We start from the raw sequence: 18,939 nt of genomic DNA, 5'->3' as shown, positions 1-18,939 counted from the left end.
CTGATATCATAAGATTCAAAACTTTACATGGATCATGCATAGTCTAGTTTCAACTTGGTACTGCTTTAATTAATGGAAAAGTTAACTAAAATGCGAATTTTCAGAACCGTTTGATTTATTTGGAGCAATGCGAAAGCTAGCAGCTTGCCAATAATGCATTTCAAGCAAAAGTGGATTAAGCAAGCCTGCCCGCTTGTCAATAATACCCGGTTTAAGCGAAAGTGGATCAACTAAGGTGCATTTTTGATGGAATGATTTTTTTATCTCTTCCTTTGGAGGAATGTCAATGTCACAAAAATGACAATTAAAATTCTTCAACTAATTAAGCTGCCTCAGGTGGCAAGTAGGGGCAAAGCCCTGCCAAAGGCACTGTACTTCCAGTGCACTTCTCTGCTGCCCCAATATACCGAAGTTAGTGCATAGTACCAAAGTACTGAAGCATAGGTGTACACCAATTTGCAGCAGGCAGGTAATCTAGCCATTTTGATGGCTAGTAATACAAATAAAAAATAGTAGTAATTCCTTTAAGGGATACTTTTGAATTAGAGATACCTATATTTCAGGGACATTTTTTCTGGTCCTAGTCTCTTTGAATAGGAACTTCCAAGTATTTGTCTCTAATTCAGGAACACTAAGTTTGAGGGGCAGCCCCAGAGAAAAATTTAAAAATTAATGTATAAATGAATAATTAACACTGAGTTTATTGGGATTTAAGGTTCACTTCTTGTCTAAAAATGAACTGTAGGAAGTTTGACAATAATATGTACAATGAAGTGAAATTCTAGCAAATATTTGAATGCATGCTTCTCCTGCTGAGCAATTCATTCAAGCAGGCTCAATACAGGTGGATGACCCATGACAAACACTGTATAGAAAACTGGAAATGTGAACACTAATGGTATTTTATATTCTATTGCAATATAAATGACATGCCATAAAACAAATCCCTGTAGCAAAAATTCCTTCAAACTAATTTCTAAATGCTGCAAAATTTTTCATTAAGTTTTTGATTTAATTTTAATTATTAGAAAAAAAAATGTTAAAATTCATAAATAATAAAAACAATGATACTTAACAAATTTTAAATATGATACAGAGAATAGTAATATGGAATAAAAAATTTTATATAAAATATTTCAAGATGATAAAATATTAATTTTAAAAACTCACTTCTTGATTATTATTAGCATTACCTTTCACCCGGTCGGCATGTCTTTTTGAAGTAAAACATGTTTGCGGCAATCATCATGACCACCATGTTCAACTGAAAAATCGCTATTGCAAACAGGACATCTTTTATGCGCAGAAACCGTCAGCAAACGTGTAGAAGTTTGATTTTCTGAACTCACCGGTTTAGTTTTCATTCAGTTTATGGGGTTTTTTTTCTTCCAATCTTGGGGGGGTTATAAATTAAAAAAACAGAAAATCGTAGTTTTTGGACCCGCTTTTGTAGAGTCGTAGTTTAAAGTTGTAATTCGTAGAAACTACGATTTTTTCATAGCAGTTGGCAGCTCCGAGTATATATGTTGGAATCCAACTTAAAAATTGGGTGTACAAAAAAAAAAAAAACAAATTGCTCACAATGTGCAAGACTACAGAAAAATGCACAAAGGCTGAAATGTTATATTATTTCAGAGATATTTCACATGAAGTTAATTAATTTGGAATTCGGCAAATCAATAGCGATCCAAGTCCTATTTCACACTGAGAGGATGGTGAAAACATCCTTCACATCTATAACTATACCAGATAAATATCAGAAAACATCAATTTTAATTATTTGACTAAATTTAAATAAAAAGAATGATATGAGTTAAAATATCTTTTCCATCATGTGTATAGAATTTTTATTCTTAAAAAAATATCTTCATAGCAAAAAGGATTCTTGTGACCTAATTTCATATATGCCTTAAATAATGACAAAAATATACGGTTTGGTACCATTTTTAATTTTTTGAATTACTTTTTTGATATCAAATATTTACTACCTCATACTTTTTTAGTCTACTGAAATCCTTCCTTTATTAACACTAATTTTCACTTCTGCAATTAACTCCAATTATTTATAAATTGTGGATCTTTTGCTCACACTAGAGATGCGAAATCGGACTTGTATTACTACTGATTTGTCGAACTGTAAATTGATCAAATTCAAGCACTTAAACCCCGAAATAATGTAAAACTTTGGACTGGGCGCATCTGTCAGTTATCCATTTGTATTGTGTGCATTTTTTCGGACATTGTCCCATAAATAAATCATTTTCAGTATTTAATCTTAAAATTTAGTAGTTTGCATTTCTTTATTTTATATATTGAGATATATAATAAATATACACCACATACATCAACTCAAATACCTCTGAAGAAAGGGACAAAATGTCCAATCCCCTTCGCTTATTGAGAGATCCTGCTGTATAATAAATGAACAAAAACAAGGGCTTCACCTAAAATTATCTCAATAAATTTTTTGAAATACATCATTTACTTAACGTTACAACTTTATTTCTATTAATTGATATGCTTAGGGAATTACATTTCTACATAAATAAATTTTAGATTTTTTAAACTTATTGAATTACTTTGAATGAAGTTTCCAGTTTTATTTCATAGATTTTGATTCTGAACTTATATTTATATATGATTAAACTCTCTATACATGAGACATAAGTATTATGCAAAAATTTACCTTTTCTAGTTCTGCTTCATTTTGTGTATCAACACCATATTTCGGCAATTTGGTTAAGCTATTGGTGTGACAAAGAGGTTTTTTGACACCAGAAATGTGAGACATATGCTGAGCTGCAATTTGTTTTTGAACATTTTGTTGAATCTCATCTCCCCATAGAGCTGGCAGATCAAGTTCTTGTTGTTTATCTAAAATTATTTCAAATATTTTTAATGAAATTTAACAGACAAAATTACTAGTTATGGGCATGGTTATGGGTTTAAAAAAAAAAATTTGGATTGGTCTTGAACAGCGATGCTGCGGTTCAAGTTCATGGAAAAAACTAATTCTTATGGTGTTAGAACTCAAACACTAAATTGCACTTAATAGTTGTGAAACTTTAATTAATTTTCAACTATGATTATATATATATATATATATATATATATATATATATATATATATATATATATATATATTAACCAGTTATGGTCACTCTAGTAGAGTTCAATAATTTTTAGAAAATACACAAAAGTTTAAGTATCTTGATTTACCAATTCAAGAGAAACTAAAATAAAAAAATGGGTAACTGATGAATTGGATTTTGACTATTTAAAATAGTTATATTATAGCAAAGAGTCGTTGGTAGATTTTCATTTTGATAATCATTGCTTTAAAATATCGAGAAAAATGGGGCACATGTGCACTTTTTTTTTTTCGTTTCTTGATTTCTCAAAAAATATTATCAATTTCTCAGACCAAAAAGGTCCCCATGATTGAATAGTCTTTTCTTTGTGCCCTGGATTTTTTTCAGATATTTAAAAAATGTATTTTTTTATTTTATGATTTTTTTTTTTTTAAATGTCTTCAATTGTTCACATGTTCTCCTATAGGGAGGCACATGTGAACAAGCCAGGGCACATATGAACATGATTGAAAGATGCAGAACAAGCATCATATTTCAACAAAAAACTTTATAACATGAAACATATACGTGTATACCAATTACATTGAAGGGTTTGTAACCTAAACTTTGTCAGTTTAAATTGTACAGTAACTGCCAATAAGAAATTATTTTTTCTGTATTATATAACTCTGATCACAGTCAAATTTTTAAAGTTTCGTAGCATGTTCTAATCGCTGGATGGACAAGAAAAAATTTGACTAAACAATACAAAGAACATTTTATTATGTAAAGTTTATTCTTGTTATACTGTGTGCTTAAGCTTCATACTGAATAACATGATGATTAATAAAAAAATTATTTTAAACTTCAGTTTTTAGTTAAAGGAAAATATTTTCCTTTTCTTTTTTGTAAATATTATGTAAAACTAAATTGGTGGCCAACTATTTATTAACAAAATAATTAAAAAATTAAAAAATAATAAAATAAATAAATACTTAGTTATTAATAATGAAATAATTAACAACAAATTTACAAACTGATTGTCGCAAAATAATAATTATAAATCTCAACATTTTTTTTTCCAACAACCTTAGACTAATATTTATGTTAGGGAGAGGCTATAGGAACTGTTCACATGTGCCCCTACATGTTGTGTTCACAAGTGCCCCGTCATCCACCTCAGAACTAAATTTCAAAAATAAAGAATTCCTAATTTAGTTAAAATTTTTAAACATTCTCATAAATTTACTTGAATATTCATAGAATGGCTTGCAATAATTTTAGCTTATTAGTTAGTTTAAAATATGTTTTCATGTGAAGACAGCGATAAAACATTTGGGTAAAAAACTGGTTGACTGGAAGGAAACAAAGAGTAGTTGTAAGGGGAAATTATTCTAAATGGAGTGAGGTTTTAAGGGGGTTCCTCAAGAATCAGTGTTAGGGCCTGTTTTGTTCATTGTTTTCATGAACGATATTTATAAAGATATTTCTGGGAACATGAATTGTTTTGCTGATGATGTCAAAGTTATGGGGAGTGTAGAAAATGAAGAACAAGCAAATCAGCTGCAAGAGGATCTAGATCAGATTACGGAGTGGGCTGATAAATGGGGTATGGCTGTTAATGTTGGGAAATGTCAAGTGCTACATTTAGGGCATGGAAATAAGTGTACAAGTTATTATTTGCAAGGTTCAGTCATTAGTCAGGCAGAAAAAGTTACTGATCTGGGCGTCTTAATAAGTCAGGATTTAAAGTTCAGCCAACAGTGTAGCATAGCCAGCAACAAAGCCAATAAGATGCTTGGGTTTATCAATAGATCTATTTCAAACAAATCTAAAGAAGTTCTTCTGCCCTTATATAGAAGTTTGGTAAGACCTCATTTGGAGTATGCTGTTCAGTTTTGGTCTCCTTATCTTAAGAAAGATATTAATGTATTGGAAAGGGTTCAAAGGCAGGCTACAAAGCTAATAAATGGACTTTCTCATTTAGACTATGATTCCAGGCTTAGAAGGCTAAAAATGTACAGTCTTGAGCAAAGAAGAGACTGAGGGGACATGATTCAGTTGTTTAAATTTATTAAAATGAAAGATGTTACGGGGCTGAAGTTTAGCACTGAAAACAGGACAAGGGGTCATTGTTTTAAGCTATTTAAATCTCAGGCTAGCACGGATGTTAGGAAAAATTATTATTATAGCAGGGTAGTGGAACCTTGGAACAGCTTACGGGGAGAGGTTGTAATGAGCACGGGAGTAGATAGTTTAAAGAGGGCCATTGATCTTCACTGGGGATTGTAAATTGACTAGGACCAGTCTAGCTGGGCCCAGAGCCTGTTGCTGGGCGTCACTTTTGTATTTGTATTTGTAAAATTACATCAGCATCTGCTAAAACAAAGAAGCTGTCACCACAGGAACATAATCTGTCTCCTTGCTCTTAAAGTTATTCACATGTGCCCCGTGCTCACACGGGCCTCCTTTTCCTCTACAGTATATTTGTTATGTTTTTTTAATTTTCAGATTTTTTACATTATTCAGAGTAAAACATAAATGCTCTAATTCAAACATATTATAGAGCTTTATGAAATATAAAATAGCAAAAATGCTGTGTGTGATCAAACGTCAATGCATTATCTCAAACTAAAAAGGATTTTAGAGACCTTATAAAAAAACATGTATCTTCAAAGTGATTAAAAATGCTTGCAAACAGGGATGTCATTTTGAGTGATTAGGGGAAGGGGTGTAAAGGGTGTGTACTAGGGTGAGTCGAAAAACACTTTTTTTATTGAATCAATTTCTAATAGCGCTGAAAAGTTGCGCATTAGCGTCCTGTTATCGGGAAAAATAATTAAAAAATTATAAAATATCTTTGAAATCGCGCAAGAGCCCTCAAGTTGAGAGAAAATTAAAGAAAATCCACAATTTTTAAAGAAGTATATTTTTTTAAAAAAATAATTTACTTCATTTCTAGTAGTATAAAAAACAATTTGTAGTTACCGAAATGTATAGAAAGAAACTTGAGGGCACATTGTCGATCATTTGAATTTGCGCAGAAAGCCTTAAAATACCATTTTTAAAGTAAAAGTTATGTTATTTAAAAAAATCTTAAGCCGACATAAAGCTTTACAAATATACTATTAAACATCTGTTTTAATGTTTTACATACATTTCTCTTCTGCGGACATGACTCAGGACTTATCACGTGCAGGAACATCATTTCAAATTTTTCCGGGGGGTCGGGTAGGGGGGAGGGTCAAAGGGTGCAAATTCAATGGAAGTTTCAATGGAAAACAGCAAAAGTCACGACCACTCAAATGTAAATACATAAATATTTCTCAATGCCGTGGTGGGGGGGCAATGGAACACCCCCTGACCCCCTAAATGATAAGCCAAATCTGGTGGCGGGGTAGCAGCAAGTTGAGTACAACTCACTACCCTACCCAATCAACCAACTAATTTGGGTGTGATTCATTATGCTGAAGTTCTTCAAATTCCGACTACATATCAAATATTCTTTATCTGATTGTTATGTGTTGTGAAAACCTTCTGAGTTTTCATGCTCCCAATAGTTGCTTGCAGCCTCTGTCACAAGTTTTCCACATCTCTCTACCGATTGAGTGTGGTATCATATATTCGAGTTATGGTAGAGCTTTGACTTTCAATGAAGTTCAATGTCTTCTGTTACCATAATTGACAATAATAATAGTGGTTATCAGCTTACACTTGAGCCGAGCAATAAGTTCAGGGTAATCTTTGGCTTGAAAATTGATTAATGAAAGCTTGAAGAATGTAACGTGACGTACTACTGGCTTCTCACAAGTTTTGCTCATCTCTCTACCGATTGAGCGTGTTATCAAATATTCAAGTTGCGGCAGGACATTGGCTTTCAAAGAATATTAATTTTGATGCTTTACTTATTTTTCCATTATGTTAAACTAACTCAGGACTCACCACATGTAGGTAGCAGCAAGTAGAGTTCTCTCTTTCCAACACCTACCCAATTTGTGTGATTTTCTGTTGAAGGATATTTTCCTTTTTCATTGAAATTTCTATTCCCCGAGCACAGAAAAATTTCAAGAAGTGAACCAGAATTAGCTGTTAAGAATCCTTGACGCCTCAGTTATCCCCAACAGTTAACTGTGCTAACTAGGTGTTAGGACTTCATGTTTCCCAAATTAGTCCAACAAGCATAATGCAGATACTGGAAAAATTATAGTTCCTGTTTGGTTTGGTATTAAGATGCATTACACCATGAAAGACTGTCGGAAGCATATACTAAAGGTCATTCAAACAACAAGACATTTTCCGAATAACATTAAAAGAAATCCTTGATCCTGTCATTCATAGAAACTCGTTCTTTTGTCATCCAGAGAATATGTGTCGTGGCGATGATATTGGACTACCCACAGCATATTCGAGAATTAGGCTATTGGAGAATACTGAAAGTCTAAAATGAGCAGCCAGTAGTACGTCACGTTGGATTCTTCAAGCTTTCATCAATTAATTTTCAAGCCGCAGATTATCCTGAACTTATTGATTGGCTCAAGTGTAAGCTGATACCTCTACTATTGTTGTAAAATATGGCAATAGAAGACTTTGAACTTCATTGAAAGTCAAAGCCCTGCAAATAATTTGAATATTTGATATTGAATATTTGATGTTGGTTGATTGGGTAGGGTGGTGAATTGGACTCAACTTGCTGCCCTTGTAATCTGATTAGGCCCAGGAGGAGGGATCAGGGGGAGAGGGGGGGTTCGAGGGGGGGTCAATCGCCCCCACCATGAATTTGGAAATAAATATGTATTTACATTTGAGTGGTCGTGATTTTTGCTGTTTTCCGTTTGAATTGTTAGGTCAACAAAAAATGGTATTTTTAGGCTTTCTGCGCGAATTCAAATTATCGACAATGTGCCCCCAAGTTTTTTCCATACATTTCAAAACTAGGAAGTGTATTTTTTATACTGTTAGAAATGAAGTAAATTATTTTTTAAAAAATATATACGTCTTTAAAAATTGCTGATTTTTTTTCAATTTTCTCTCAACTTGAGGGCTTTTGCGCGATTTCAATTTTTTAAAAATAATTTTTAAATTATTTTTCTCGTTTTTAGGATACTAATGCGCAAGTTTTCCGTGCTATTAGAAATTGATTAGAAAAAAAAAGGTGTTTTTCGACCCACCCTAGTGTATACTCATTGCAAATTATAACACAACAAAAACCATGCCCACTTACATGTTAATACATTCATTTCTCAAAGCCAGGTGGGGCAATCACCCCCCCCCCCTTGTCCCCCAAATGACGGACCTGCTTGCAAAGTACAGGATGGAAATTTTTTTTTTGATTTATTCTTAAACTGGTTTTTATTGTTACTTTTATGAGTGACTTTTCAATGACACCATATTTAATAAGAGGCTTGGACATTAGTGAGCTAAAGAATTTGGACATTTCTAAATTAGAGAATATTATCAAATATCAAAACTAGTAATATCAGGAATCAAAAGTTACTCAACCAAATTAGTAAATTTCTTTGGTTTTAAATCCGTCTAATATTGATAGTGTTAAACACTACTAAATTAAACTATTGCTCCAGTCCCATTAATAATTTCTTTGACATTACATGTCATAGGCAGCCAATGTTTTGATTTTACATGATAAATTATTATCAGGGCATGTAGCGAGAAAGAAGAAGTGTATCTTCAAATAACTACTTCTATTTCCTCAACAGCTGTTAGTGTGATTCTACTGAATTAATTGGGTTTAAAAAAATTTTTCGCTCAAGATGAAAGAAGCGGAAAATGATTGTTTCAGATTACAGTGAATCCTGAGTTATGGTGTTAAATTTGAGAGGTTCGGCTGTCCTGAAAGAATCTTGAGCATATCAGATGGAATATGTGCATCTGAAATCCAAAATTTCAATTGCAACGTGAATGCAAAATTTGTTTTGTGTTTCAGGCTCGAAAAATGGGAGGCAGTAAGAACATTGATTCACAGGTATTTAAAAAACACAAGGCTCATTCCGCGTAAAATCGCCTAAATTAATAGTCGGCCGTACCATCATGTCTCCGATTTTTCCATTATTTCTTTACGAATAGATATCCAGAAAAGCCCAAATTAATTTTTTTAGATTTTTTGAATGAAAATTATGCTTTGGAGAATTTTTTCAAAAATTCGATTTTTGATCATTTTTCGGAGTCACCATTTTGGCATGAATTCAGAAAATCTCTCTAATTTCTTTATTTTTCCACCAATTAAGCTGAATTTGGTATCAATTTCAAGCTAATATTTTTCTCTTTCAGTGTGAAAGACAAAGTATTCTATGAACAGTTGGGTGTTGCCACTTTTTATCTAAAGTCAGTTTTTTATGTTTTTCAATTGAGAGATTAAATAAGTTATATCTCCGGAGTCCCTACTACGATCTGCATCAAATTTTTTTTGTAGCAGATTTAAATCATTCTCTTGCTATGTAGAAAAAAGTAGAAGGGTGTTTTTTGTTGTTTTTAAATAAAAAAATAAAATTTGTTTTGCAGAAAATATAAGTTTACTATTACTTTAAATCCCTTTTAAGCTTAAAAAAAGGCCAAAAACTTTTCAGAACAATTAATACTGGACTCTCAAAGGATTTGTATCAATAGTTAATCGCTAAAAAGTCGTTTACTTTTGAAAAGAATTGTGCAAAAACCTCGGTTTCAGACTTCGCAAAAATAAATAAATAAATTTAAAAAAAACACACTTTTGATTGGAAGTGAGTAAATATTAAGAATAATAATTTGAAGAGTAGTATAAAAATATTTTTAATGGATTTTTTTTTTTTTTTGACATTTAAGGATGGGAAAAAAAATTACTGTTGAAAACTTTTCTTAGCATAATCTTGTTTGTATTACGTTACACCTGACAATGAACTTCCACACTTACAGTAAGTACTCCACAACTCTAGATTTCTCTGAAGGAGATTATTTTTGCTGATTGAAGTATATTTTAAAACTTTTTTGAAACTTTTTGATAGAAATTTTGACTTTTTCATCTTCTGATACAAAAAGGAAATAGTAAATTAAAAAAAAAAAAAATGCCGTCCGCACAAGCATGCCTTTCATTTCACATTTTATAATCGACGAAAGCTATGTGTCGATTAACTTTCAAAGCGAAAGAAGAATGATGCGTATTGCATGATTATTGTAAGAGCGGAAGATCATTGTCAGGTGTTACGTAATCCAAACAAATTTAGGCAATGAAAACTTTTCAATAGTAATTATTCTTTCCCCCCTCCCCATCTTTTATTGTCAAAAAAGCTAAATAATGCCATTAGAAATATTTTTATGCTATTCTTCAAATTATTATTCTTAATATTTAGTACACTTTCAATCAAAAGTGTTTTTTTATTCATTTTATTTATTTTTGCGAAGTCTGAAATGGAGCTTCTTGCACAATTCTTTTCAAAAGTAAACAACTTTTTAGCGATTAACTATTGATACAAATCCTTTGAGAGTCTAGTATTAATTGTTCTGAAAAGTTTTTGGCCTTTTTTTAAGCTTAAAAGGGATTTAAAGTAATAGAAAATTTGTATTTTCTGCAAAACAAACTTTATTTTTTATTTAAAAACAACAAAAAACACCCTTCTACTTTTTTCTACATAGCAAGAGAATGATTTAAATATGCTACAAAAAATTTTTTTGATTCAGATCGTAGTAGGTACACCGGAGATATAACTTATTTAATCTTCCAATTGAAAAAACATAAAAACTGACTTTAGATAAAGCGTGGCAACACCCAACTTTTCATAGAATGCTTTCTGTCGTTCACACTGAAAGAGAAAAATATTAGTTTGAAATTGATACCAAATTCAGCTTAATTGGTTGAAAAATCAAGAAATTAGAGAGATTTTCTGAATTTATGCCAAAACTGTGACTCCGAAAAATGATCAAAAATCGAATTTTTGAAAAAATTCTCCAAAACGTAACTTTCATCCAAAAAATCTAAAAAAATTAATTTGGGCTTTTCTCATAGATATCTGTTCGGCACATGGCATTAGGCGATTTGACATGAAATGACCCACAAACAATTTGTTTTAAGCAAAATAATGAGAATTTAATGACTTTGACAGAAAATCTTTAACAAATCATCATTCTTACCAAGAAAAGTTGAACAAATATATTCAGATATTTGACTCCCAGACTTAGAATCAGAGAAACTACTGAGTTCCTTGTTGAGCATTCTTTTGAACTGTAACAAAAATTTCGTATTAGTAAAAATGATCTAAATTAAAGTAGAAATGTCACTAATTTATTCATAAATTGACATCTGGAAATCTGAGAATAATATGAGATTTCATTAAATTTTTAATGAATATTTTCTATTTACCATATATTTTTAAGCAGGCTTTTACTACAAAACAATAAAAACAATAATAAAGAAAAATGAGCTGTTCTTTTAACAATTAAGTCCAAAGTAATTTCTTATTTATGGAAAATCCAAAATGCCAATCTCTGAGCAGCCACCTCTATTGAAAGAGAATACTTGGTCACTCTTTAATCCAACCAAGTTTTCAATAGAATCTTAAACATTCTTTTTTCTTGTGCTTTTGCGATCTTTCCTAACTTTGTCACTCATCAAGTTCATTCCAGTCTATATATCGTCGCCTGAGAGCAACAGTGAGACATCTAATATCAGGAATAACACTAAGTGCACAAGAGCCCACTGTTGCTCTGAGGCGATGATATGTCTTTTATATAAAACAAATGCATGATATTCACAATAGAATACTAAATTCATGCTGGAATTAATATTCCACAGAGTTTTGAAAAGAATGAAAAATGTAGCTCAACACATTTAAATAAGTTAATAACTCATGCTAAGTTATATGTATCTACATAACAACTAAATAAATTAATACATTTTGTTTCAACTTGCTTATATAAATTCTCTATAGCTATGAACTTTCAGCATTTCAAAGTGAAAATATTTTTAAAACAACTTTTATATAGGGAAAGGAAAGGAGTTGAAATTTGAAAACTAATCCTGATGCAAAAAGACTTAGTAATAAAGTTTCACACAAGTTCCTTTGACAGCATTTAGCACCATTTTAATAATGTGCCCACTAAAATTTTTGGGGAAAAAAAGACCAACCCCTAGTGCATGTCATTAATTTATATGTTCATTAAATCATTACTTTTTATGACGTCGGTTATATCGCGTTTACAGATAGATCATGCCTTTTTGTTGTCTCCGGACAAGTGCAATATAGCAATAACTGTATTAGCTTCAGACATTGTTTCAAGTTGGTGATAAAACACTTAAAGACTTTATGAACTATGCCACTGATTAAATGCTCAATTAATAGCAAACATAACAGTTTTAGACTAAAGCTAACAACTTTTAGAATTTTTTTCACCAAGATAGAATAAATACTAAAAAAAATTTCATTTCAGTTTTCCATGGTGTAAAATTGTAAAATAAGTTACCACATTCATCTAATTTATTGATTGAAAATAATTCCATCTCTTAAAAATATACTTTTGGTCAAAAAAATTAATAAAATGAAATAAAATAAATAAGTAAATAAAAAATTGCTGCTGAAAAAAATTGAACTGTAAAATCCATTCTACTGTTATTCAAAAAATAAATAAATAAATAAATAAAAAAAAAGTTCAAGAGTGGTACATGATAATTAGCTAGGAAAATCATACCTGTCAGTTTTTGCATGCTTTTTGCTTTGTTTAGCTAGTATTTGATGAAGCTATATGAGAAAATATAAATTTGCTAATTAAATTAACAATGACTCTTACAGGTGGCAATTCCATTTTGAAATAAGGCATAAGACATGAAAATGAAAACCATGACTTAAAAATACTCTACTTTTTTAGAGTCTTGGAGCATATCGCTTACTGAAAAAATAAAAAAAATGCTCATAATGTTTGCATTTTGTGCAAAAATTTGCTTGATGTGAAGGGTGTAAAAGAAATATACAAATGCAGTAATTTGACTTTATTTCAATAAAAGTTAAAGTATTATTTCAACGTTTAATTTAAATTAAAAAGGAGACTAAAATATCTTCAAGTTTTATTTATTAGTTAAGTGAATTAATAGAAAATTTCTTTAAATATTGATACATCCATTACACAAATTAGTTATTTTTTCAGTTTCTGTAAAACTTTCTTGTTGGATTTTATTCATCTACTCAATTTTTTAACTTCATTAACATCCTATCGATATAGCAACCTTTAAAAGCAATTCTTATATTAAAGGATTACTTTTCCCGCAACAGATGTAGCACTTTTTTTTAATCAGTAATGGGAAGGGGTATCAATCCAGGGGTGCCCACCCAGGGGAGAGGGGGGTCATGGTGCAAAATGCGCCATTGAAATTTTTGGAGGCAGAGGGGGTGTTTTAGAGAGGGGATTTATGGGTATTTTTCATTTTTGGGGGGGCTCTTGCTTTGGGGGGGGGGGTCTTCACGATATTTAGGGGTGGGTGTGCCCTTATTCTTAGGGGGTGGACACCTCTGACATATCACATTAAATAACAGGCACATCCTACTTAATGTGATCTGTATCTATCATACTCCTGGTTAATATATGTGTATGTCAAATACATGTAAATATAGGCTTTGTTTAAAAAGATTTTTAATCTGTTAAAATTGTATTCCCCGAGAAAATAGGAAATGTTGTAAAGGCATTAGAAGTGATGAGTGTATGAATAATATATGCAGATTTACTAACTTTTTAACGTGAGTTTGTGAATCTGCTACAAATGAACACTCTAGTGTTCCAGAAATTATTCTGCCTGAAATTAATATCTATATATCTATAAGCAAGTAAAATGGTACCAACGGGAGAAAACAAGAGAGTCGTGTTAGCAAAATATGGTATAAAGGCACAGTGGAAGATGACATTAATGCCCTAAAAAGTTATTGCCTAAGTTCTTGTTAAACTTTTGCATTATAGAGAGACAAAGTGAGTATTTTCCTAAGTTATAAGATAAAATTAAAAAGGATTCTACAAGAGCATTGGTTCCAACTGACTTTTCAGAAAATTACACTATTGCATACCAGGATGAGGTGTAAAGTACCCATTGTACAAAGGATCAGGTTACAATATTTACAGTCAGAAGCAGGTATCAAAACATAATTGAAATCATATGCGACTGAATCATATCAACTGAAACATCACATTTGGTTTGAAACCAAAGCACTTAGCCAAGTTGCAAATGGTGTCACAAATTTGGCAAATGCTCAAAAGTTATATGAAAGAAGATAGCAATCATCTTCCTCCCAAATGCAAAGTACTTGCAACAGTGGATAAACTTGAAGGAAGATCGATTGGAATTCATGAAATATCAACAACTTTTTCAGTACATCGCATCAAGACTGAAGGCAAGTATTGCAAAAACATACTTCATTGTTTAATATAGTGTCAAGCACCCAACAATAGAAAAAATTCAATTTTAAAACAAAAAAATCGAAAACCATGCAAACTGAATTCGAACGAATCCAGAGCTTCCAACATTTGCGTTTGCAATCCAAACTCTGCTGTTCTACAAAGTGAAGGTTCAACCATCAGTAAAGACGAAATAATAACACTACTAGAAGGGGGTTGCAAAAAGCGAGGTAACAGGAGCTCCTACAGGTGTCCAGATTCTCTGTATGAATAAAAATCCTGCTGAAGATAACAAAAAATGATCAGAGCTTTCAAATGGTGCTGCCAAATCAGCTGGTTGTCCACTAACACAATAAAAATATCAGTTAGATTATGGCTGTGTTGACCAGGGTTGGCTTTCTGCCGGCAGAAACTAGTTTTTGCCGTGCCAGTGGCAGAAACTGGTTATAACCGGTAAAAAACGGCAGAAACTGGCAAGAACTTAAAAATGTTTTTAATAACTCAAGTAATTAGTAAATGATATTTGTTTAAGTAAACTAAAAAACTGAACATCATTTCATCATTTAAAAAAATAAAATCCCACGCTGGTGCCTTGATTTAGTTCAGAAAGGGAACTAACTTTCCGATTGCAGAGGCTTGTAGTATTTGGATTAATTTAACAAAGGATAAAAAATCATACAGGGGTTCTTAGGAAAGAGGAGTGACATACAGAATCAAACAGGTATTACTGATTGTAATTTGCTCACTTATATGATTCCTCTAAATTGTTTGTGATTGAAATTATCATGTCATGTGCTTCAAGTTAAGAAAGTGCCAGAATTTTACTTGCCTAAATTTTGTACCTAATGTCACAGCCTTTCAAAACAAATTGGCCTCATTTCTGAAAACTTATTTTTTCAGTCAAAATTTTGCCACAACCCCAGTTACTACATGGTGGACCAGTTATACAATGGATGAAAGTTTCACGAACATTGCCTGCTCCTTGATGCATTGTCTGCTAGCTCTTCTGTTTTAAGAATATTCTAAAATTTCTCATTTGTATCTAATAAATTGAGAACCTGTTTAGATTTTTGTAACCACATTTTCTAAGAGGCAATTGCAGGGTCCAAACAATGTAACATTTGATTTTGAATTGTGATAATTTTGTAATAAAATTACAGTACTTTGGTTAACAATTAATTTTTTTTTCCATGCATTTTCTGTTGTATATCAAGAATTAATTTTTCATTTTGTGAGTTTTTGCCAGTTTCTGCTGCAAAGTGGCAGAAAGTGGTTTCTGCCATGCCGGTTTTAACCGGTTTCTACCAGTGGTTTTAACCGCCTTGGCAGAAACTTGCCAACCCTGGTGTTGACGGAAACATGTCCCACCAATGAAACAAGAAATATGATAAGGTTTTTTCATCAGGAGGTATTGGACCACCCTCCTCATAGAAGTAGAGTCCCTGTTCTTTAAAAATGCATGAGGTTTTAAGGTATTTGGAGTTTTTGAAGGATATTAATGCACCAAGTAATGCATCTGTTACCGTGGAATTGCCCAGATGCACAATTCAAGAGTTACTCTATTAAACTTTTCACACATGCATTGAGAATGTCGTGTATTTTTCTATACAGCTGACAATCATTCCATTTACTAAGAGTCAAAATGTTGTTATGCTATGCTAAATGATAAACAGTTAATTGATAGAGACAGAATGAGCAAAAAGAAAAAAAAAAATTTGCTATGCTGCTTACAATTTTTTTTAACACCTCATACCTTCTTTTTCAATTTTTAGTAAATTATTCTCAAAATTTTACCTTGTTGGATTTTTGATGGTTTTGTATTCACTTTTATGAAACTTCATGTGTTCAAATGAGAAGATTTTTTTTTTCCAATAACAGGTCACAAAAAAATAAATAAATAATGAAATAAATAGAAATATTTTAAATGTGCAATATCAGCACAACATCGAAGTAAAAACTAATAACATTGTGCAATACCACTTTTAAAAATCATAACATCTTAAAAATCCTTAATCTGTTAAATTAAGACACGATTCAAATTCAGAAAATTAGTCCACTTGGAAGCATTTTATTTGGTACAAAATCTTTAATGAATAAAAACAGAAAAACTCATTATCTACCTTGCTGGATGCCATGTCACCAACAGAACGATGAGTATGAATATTCTCCAGCTGATCCAAACACCAGTCCAGTTCAACCAAAGTTTCACCAGCCAGCTTTGTGTAATCTTCATCTGTATAAGAGAACAAAGTTTTTTAACTAATGAACCTAAAGTATACAATACAAGTATAATAAATTGAAACAATTGCCGGAAAATGGAAAGACAAAAAATCAATAATGCAACAAGAAATTAAACAACACAAAGACATATTTTGCCCCATCTACACAAGGTTAATTCCTCAAAAATGCATTTACCATGCCACTTAATTACTTAGCAAAGACTTATCTCTTCTAATTTACTCTCATTAAAGACAAATATGAATCATTAGACAAAAGTTTCCACAGTTAGCATTAATTATACTTAATTAAAATAAAAAAAATTTAAATTATACAATGTTAAAAATGTATCAATATAGTCAGCAGCTGCATGATTGCCAAGTCAGGTCAAGGAGAAAAAACTTACAAATGATTATTAACAGGGTTCAGTCATTAGTCAGGAAGAAAATGTTATTCATCTGGGTGTCTTAACCAATAAGGACTTCAAGTTTAGTCAATAGTGCAGCATAGCAAGTAACAAAGCCGATAGAATGCTCAGGTTTATCAGCAGATCTATTTCAAACAAATCTAAGAAGGTTTATCTGCCTTTATACGACCTCATTTGGAATATGCTGCTAAGTTTTAGTCTCCTTATCTAAAGAAAAATATTTCTTTATTGGAAAGGGTCAAAAGAAGGGCTATTAGGCTAACAAAGGAACTTTCAGATATACCAGAATTAGAAGGTTTAACATGTATAGCCTGGAGCAAAGAGGAGTTCGAGGGGAGGTGATTTAGCTGTTTTCAATTTATCAAAATGAAAGACATAAAATGAGTTCTATTTGGCACAGAACGCAAGATATGAGCCATTGTTTAGCTATTCAAAACTCAGGTTAACCTGGAATTTAGAAAAAAAATATACTACATTTAGTTCGGTTGTGGGCAATTGACTTCGAAAAGCTTACCAGAAGATGCGGTAATGAGCAAAGAGGTAGATGGCTTTACAGAGCCATTGAACTTCATTGGGGACTAATAAATAGCATAGGACCAGCCAAGCTGGGCAGAGACTTTGTTGCTGGTTCGTCACATTTGTATTTCTGTTACTTGGATACCATGTAAAAAGAAGTTTGCCCGAAGCTCAATAAGAAGCTTACTTTTCCAAAAAAAAAAAAAAATCTTGGGGAAAACTCACAAAATTTGTGAATATTAAAAAAAAATATATCCAAACTTTAAAGGATATGATTTTTTTTTTTGGTATAATCACAGAGTCACTGTAAACAACATAGTAAAGTATAATGAAATACCACACAATCTTGGTGCTTAAAAATATTGAGCAGCATGTTTCGGTTTGGTATACGAAAAGTGCTTTCAATATGAAGTATGATCACCCATAAGAGCAACACAGTACCTAAAATACTCACTGCCAAATGTGTCATGTAAGAAGAATTCGTTCATGATTTATGAGTAGTCTTACTTTTGATAGCTATGAGAGCAACGCCTGATCATGAAAAGGTTCATTTGGTTCTGATGAATATATATATATATATATATTTGGTGCCATATCAACTATTGTATAGTAGGGTGTATCGAAAAAACTTCTAGGAAATTAAATTTGACACATTGATAAAAAGTTGCCCCTACCCACCCACATACTACATAAAAAATTTCATCCGAATCAAAAAATATTTAGGTGTTCTGCACGAGGCCTAAAGTTTTCAATTTTCTTTTTAAAAAAAATTTTTTCATTTTTTTTTTAAATTTAGAACAAATGTTAAAAAATTTTCAAGTTGAAAAATGTACATAGTAAAGTCGGAGAAAAAGTAAGGGGTAAAAAACTATTATAAACCGTATACAGGTCTCCCCCATATATTCTAAACATGTGTGATTTTTACAAAAAAAAAAAAAAAAAAAAGCATTTTACTAGGCCATGCGGCTTGGTTAGAAACTTGTTTATGATTGTAGATTCTAACTGAATCAACACTTAAGACTGGGAATCATCTGTGATTTATGTGGGGTAAAGTAATATAAACTATAAAGCAAACTATGAGCATCTCGTCACACAGTTCCTGCTTGATATGTGCGGTACCATAAGCACATGTCATGAGATCTTCTCACACCGCAGCTTTTTTTTTCTCTATTGACTTATAGTTTTATGTTATAGTAACTAGTGCATATTACTGTTAACAGTTTATTTAGTGGTATAATTGTCTTGCTTAGTGAATGTGTGGTGAAGTTTGTTAATTTCAGTTATGAGTCGAGTACCTCAATCGACAAGAAAATCTATGGAACTGCCGATAATCGGCCAACCCAAAGAGAT

The 18,939-nt window shown here is 31.6% G+C and overlaps 1 protein-coding gene across 1 annotated transcript in view; it reads right to left on the bottom strand.

The window, feature by feature from the left end:
- LOC129219428 (cAMP-specific 3',5'-cyclic phosphodiesterase, isoforms N/G-like) overlaps positions 1 to 18,939 on the bottom strand; it is a 368,114-nt gene that overhangs the window by 34,947 nt on the left and 314,228 nt on the right. The window contains exons 5-7 of the mRNA XM_054853827.1: positions 16,550 to 16,662; positions 11,187 to 11,277; positions 2,687 to 2,874 (exon numbers count right to left, since the gene is read on the bottom strand). Of these exons, the coding sequence (XP_054709802.1) occupies positions 2,687 to 2,874; positions 11,187 to 11,277; positions 16,550 to 16,662 (392 nt within the window). The remainder of the gene's footprint in view (positions 1 to 2,686; positions 2,875 to 11,186; positions 11,278 to 16,549; positions 16,663 to 18,939) is intronic.

The sequence above is a fragment of the Uloborus diversus genome, chromosome 3, assembly GCF_026930045.1.
Source record: "Uloborus diversus isolate 005 chromosome 3, Udiv.v.3.1, whole genome shotgun sequence".
Lineage (NCBI taxonomy): Eukaryota > Metazoa > Arthropoda > Arachnida > Araneae > Uloboridae > Uloborus > Uloborus diversus.
Note: the sequence above shows the minus strand (reverse complement) of the source record. Positions and strands in the feature narration are given on the sequence as shown.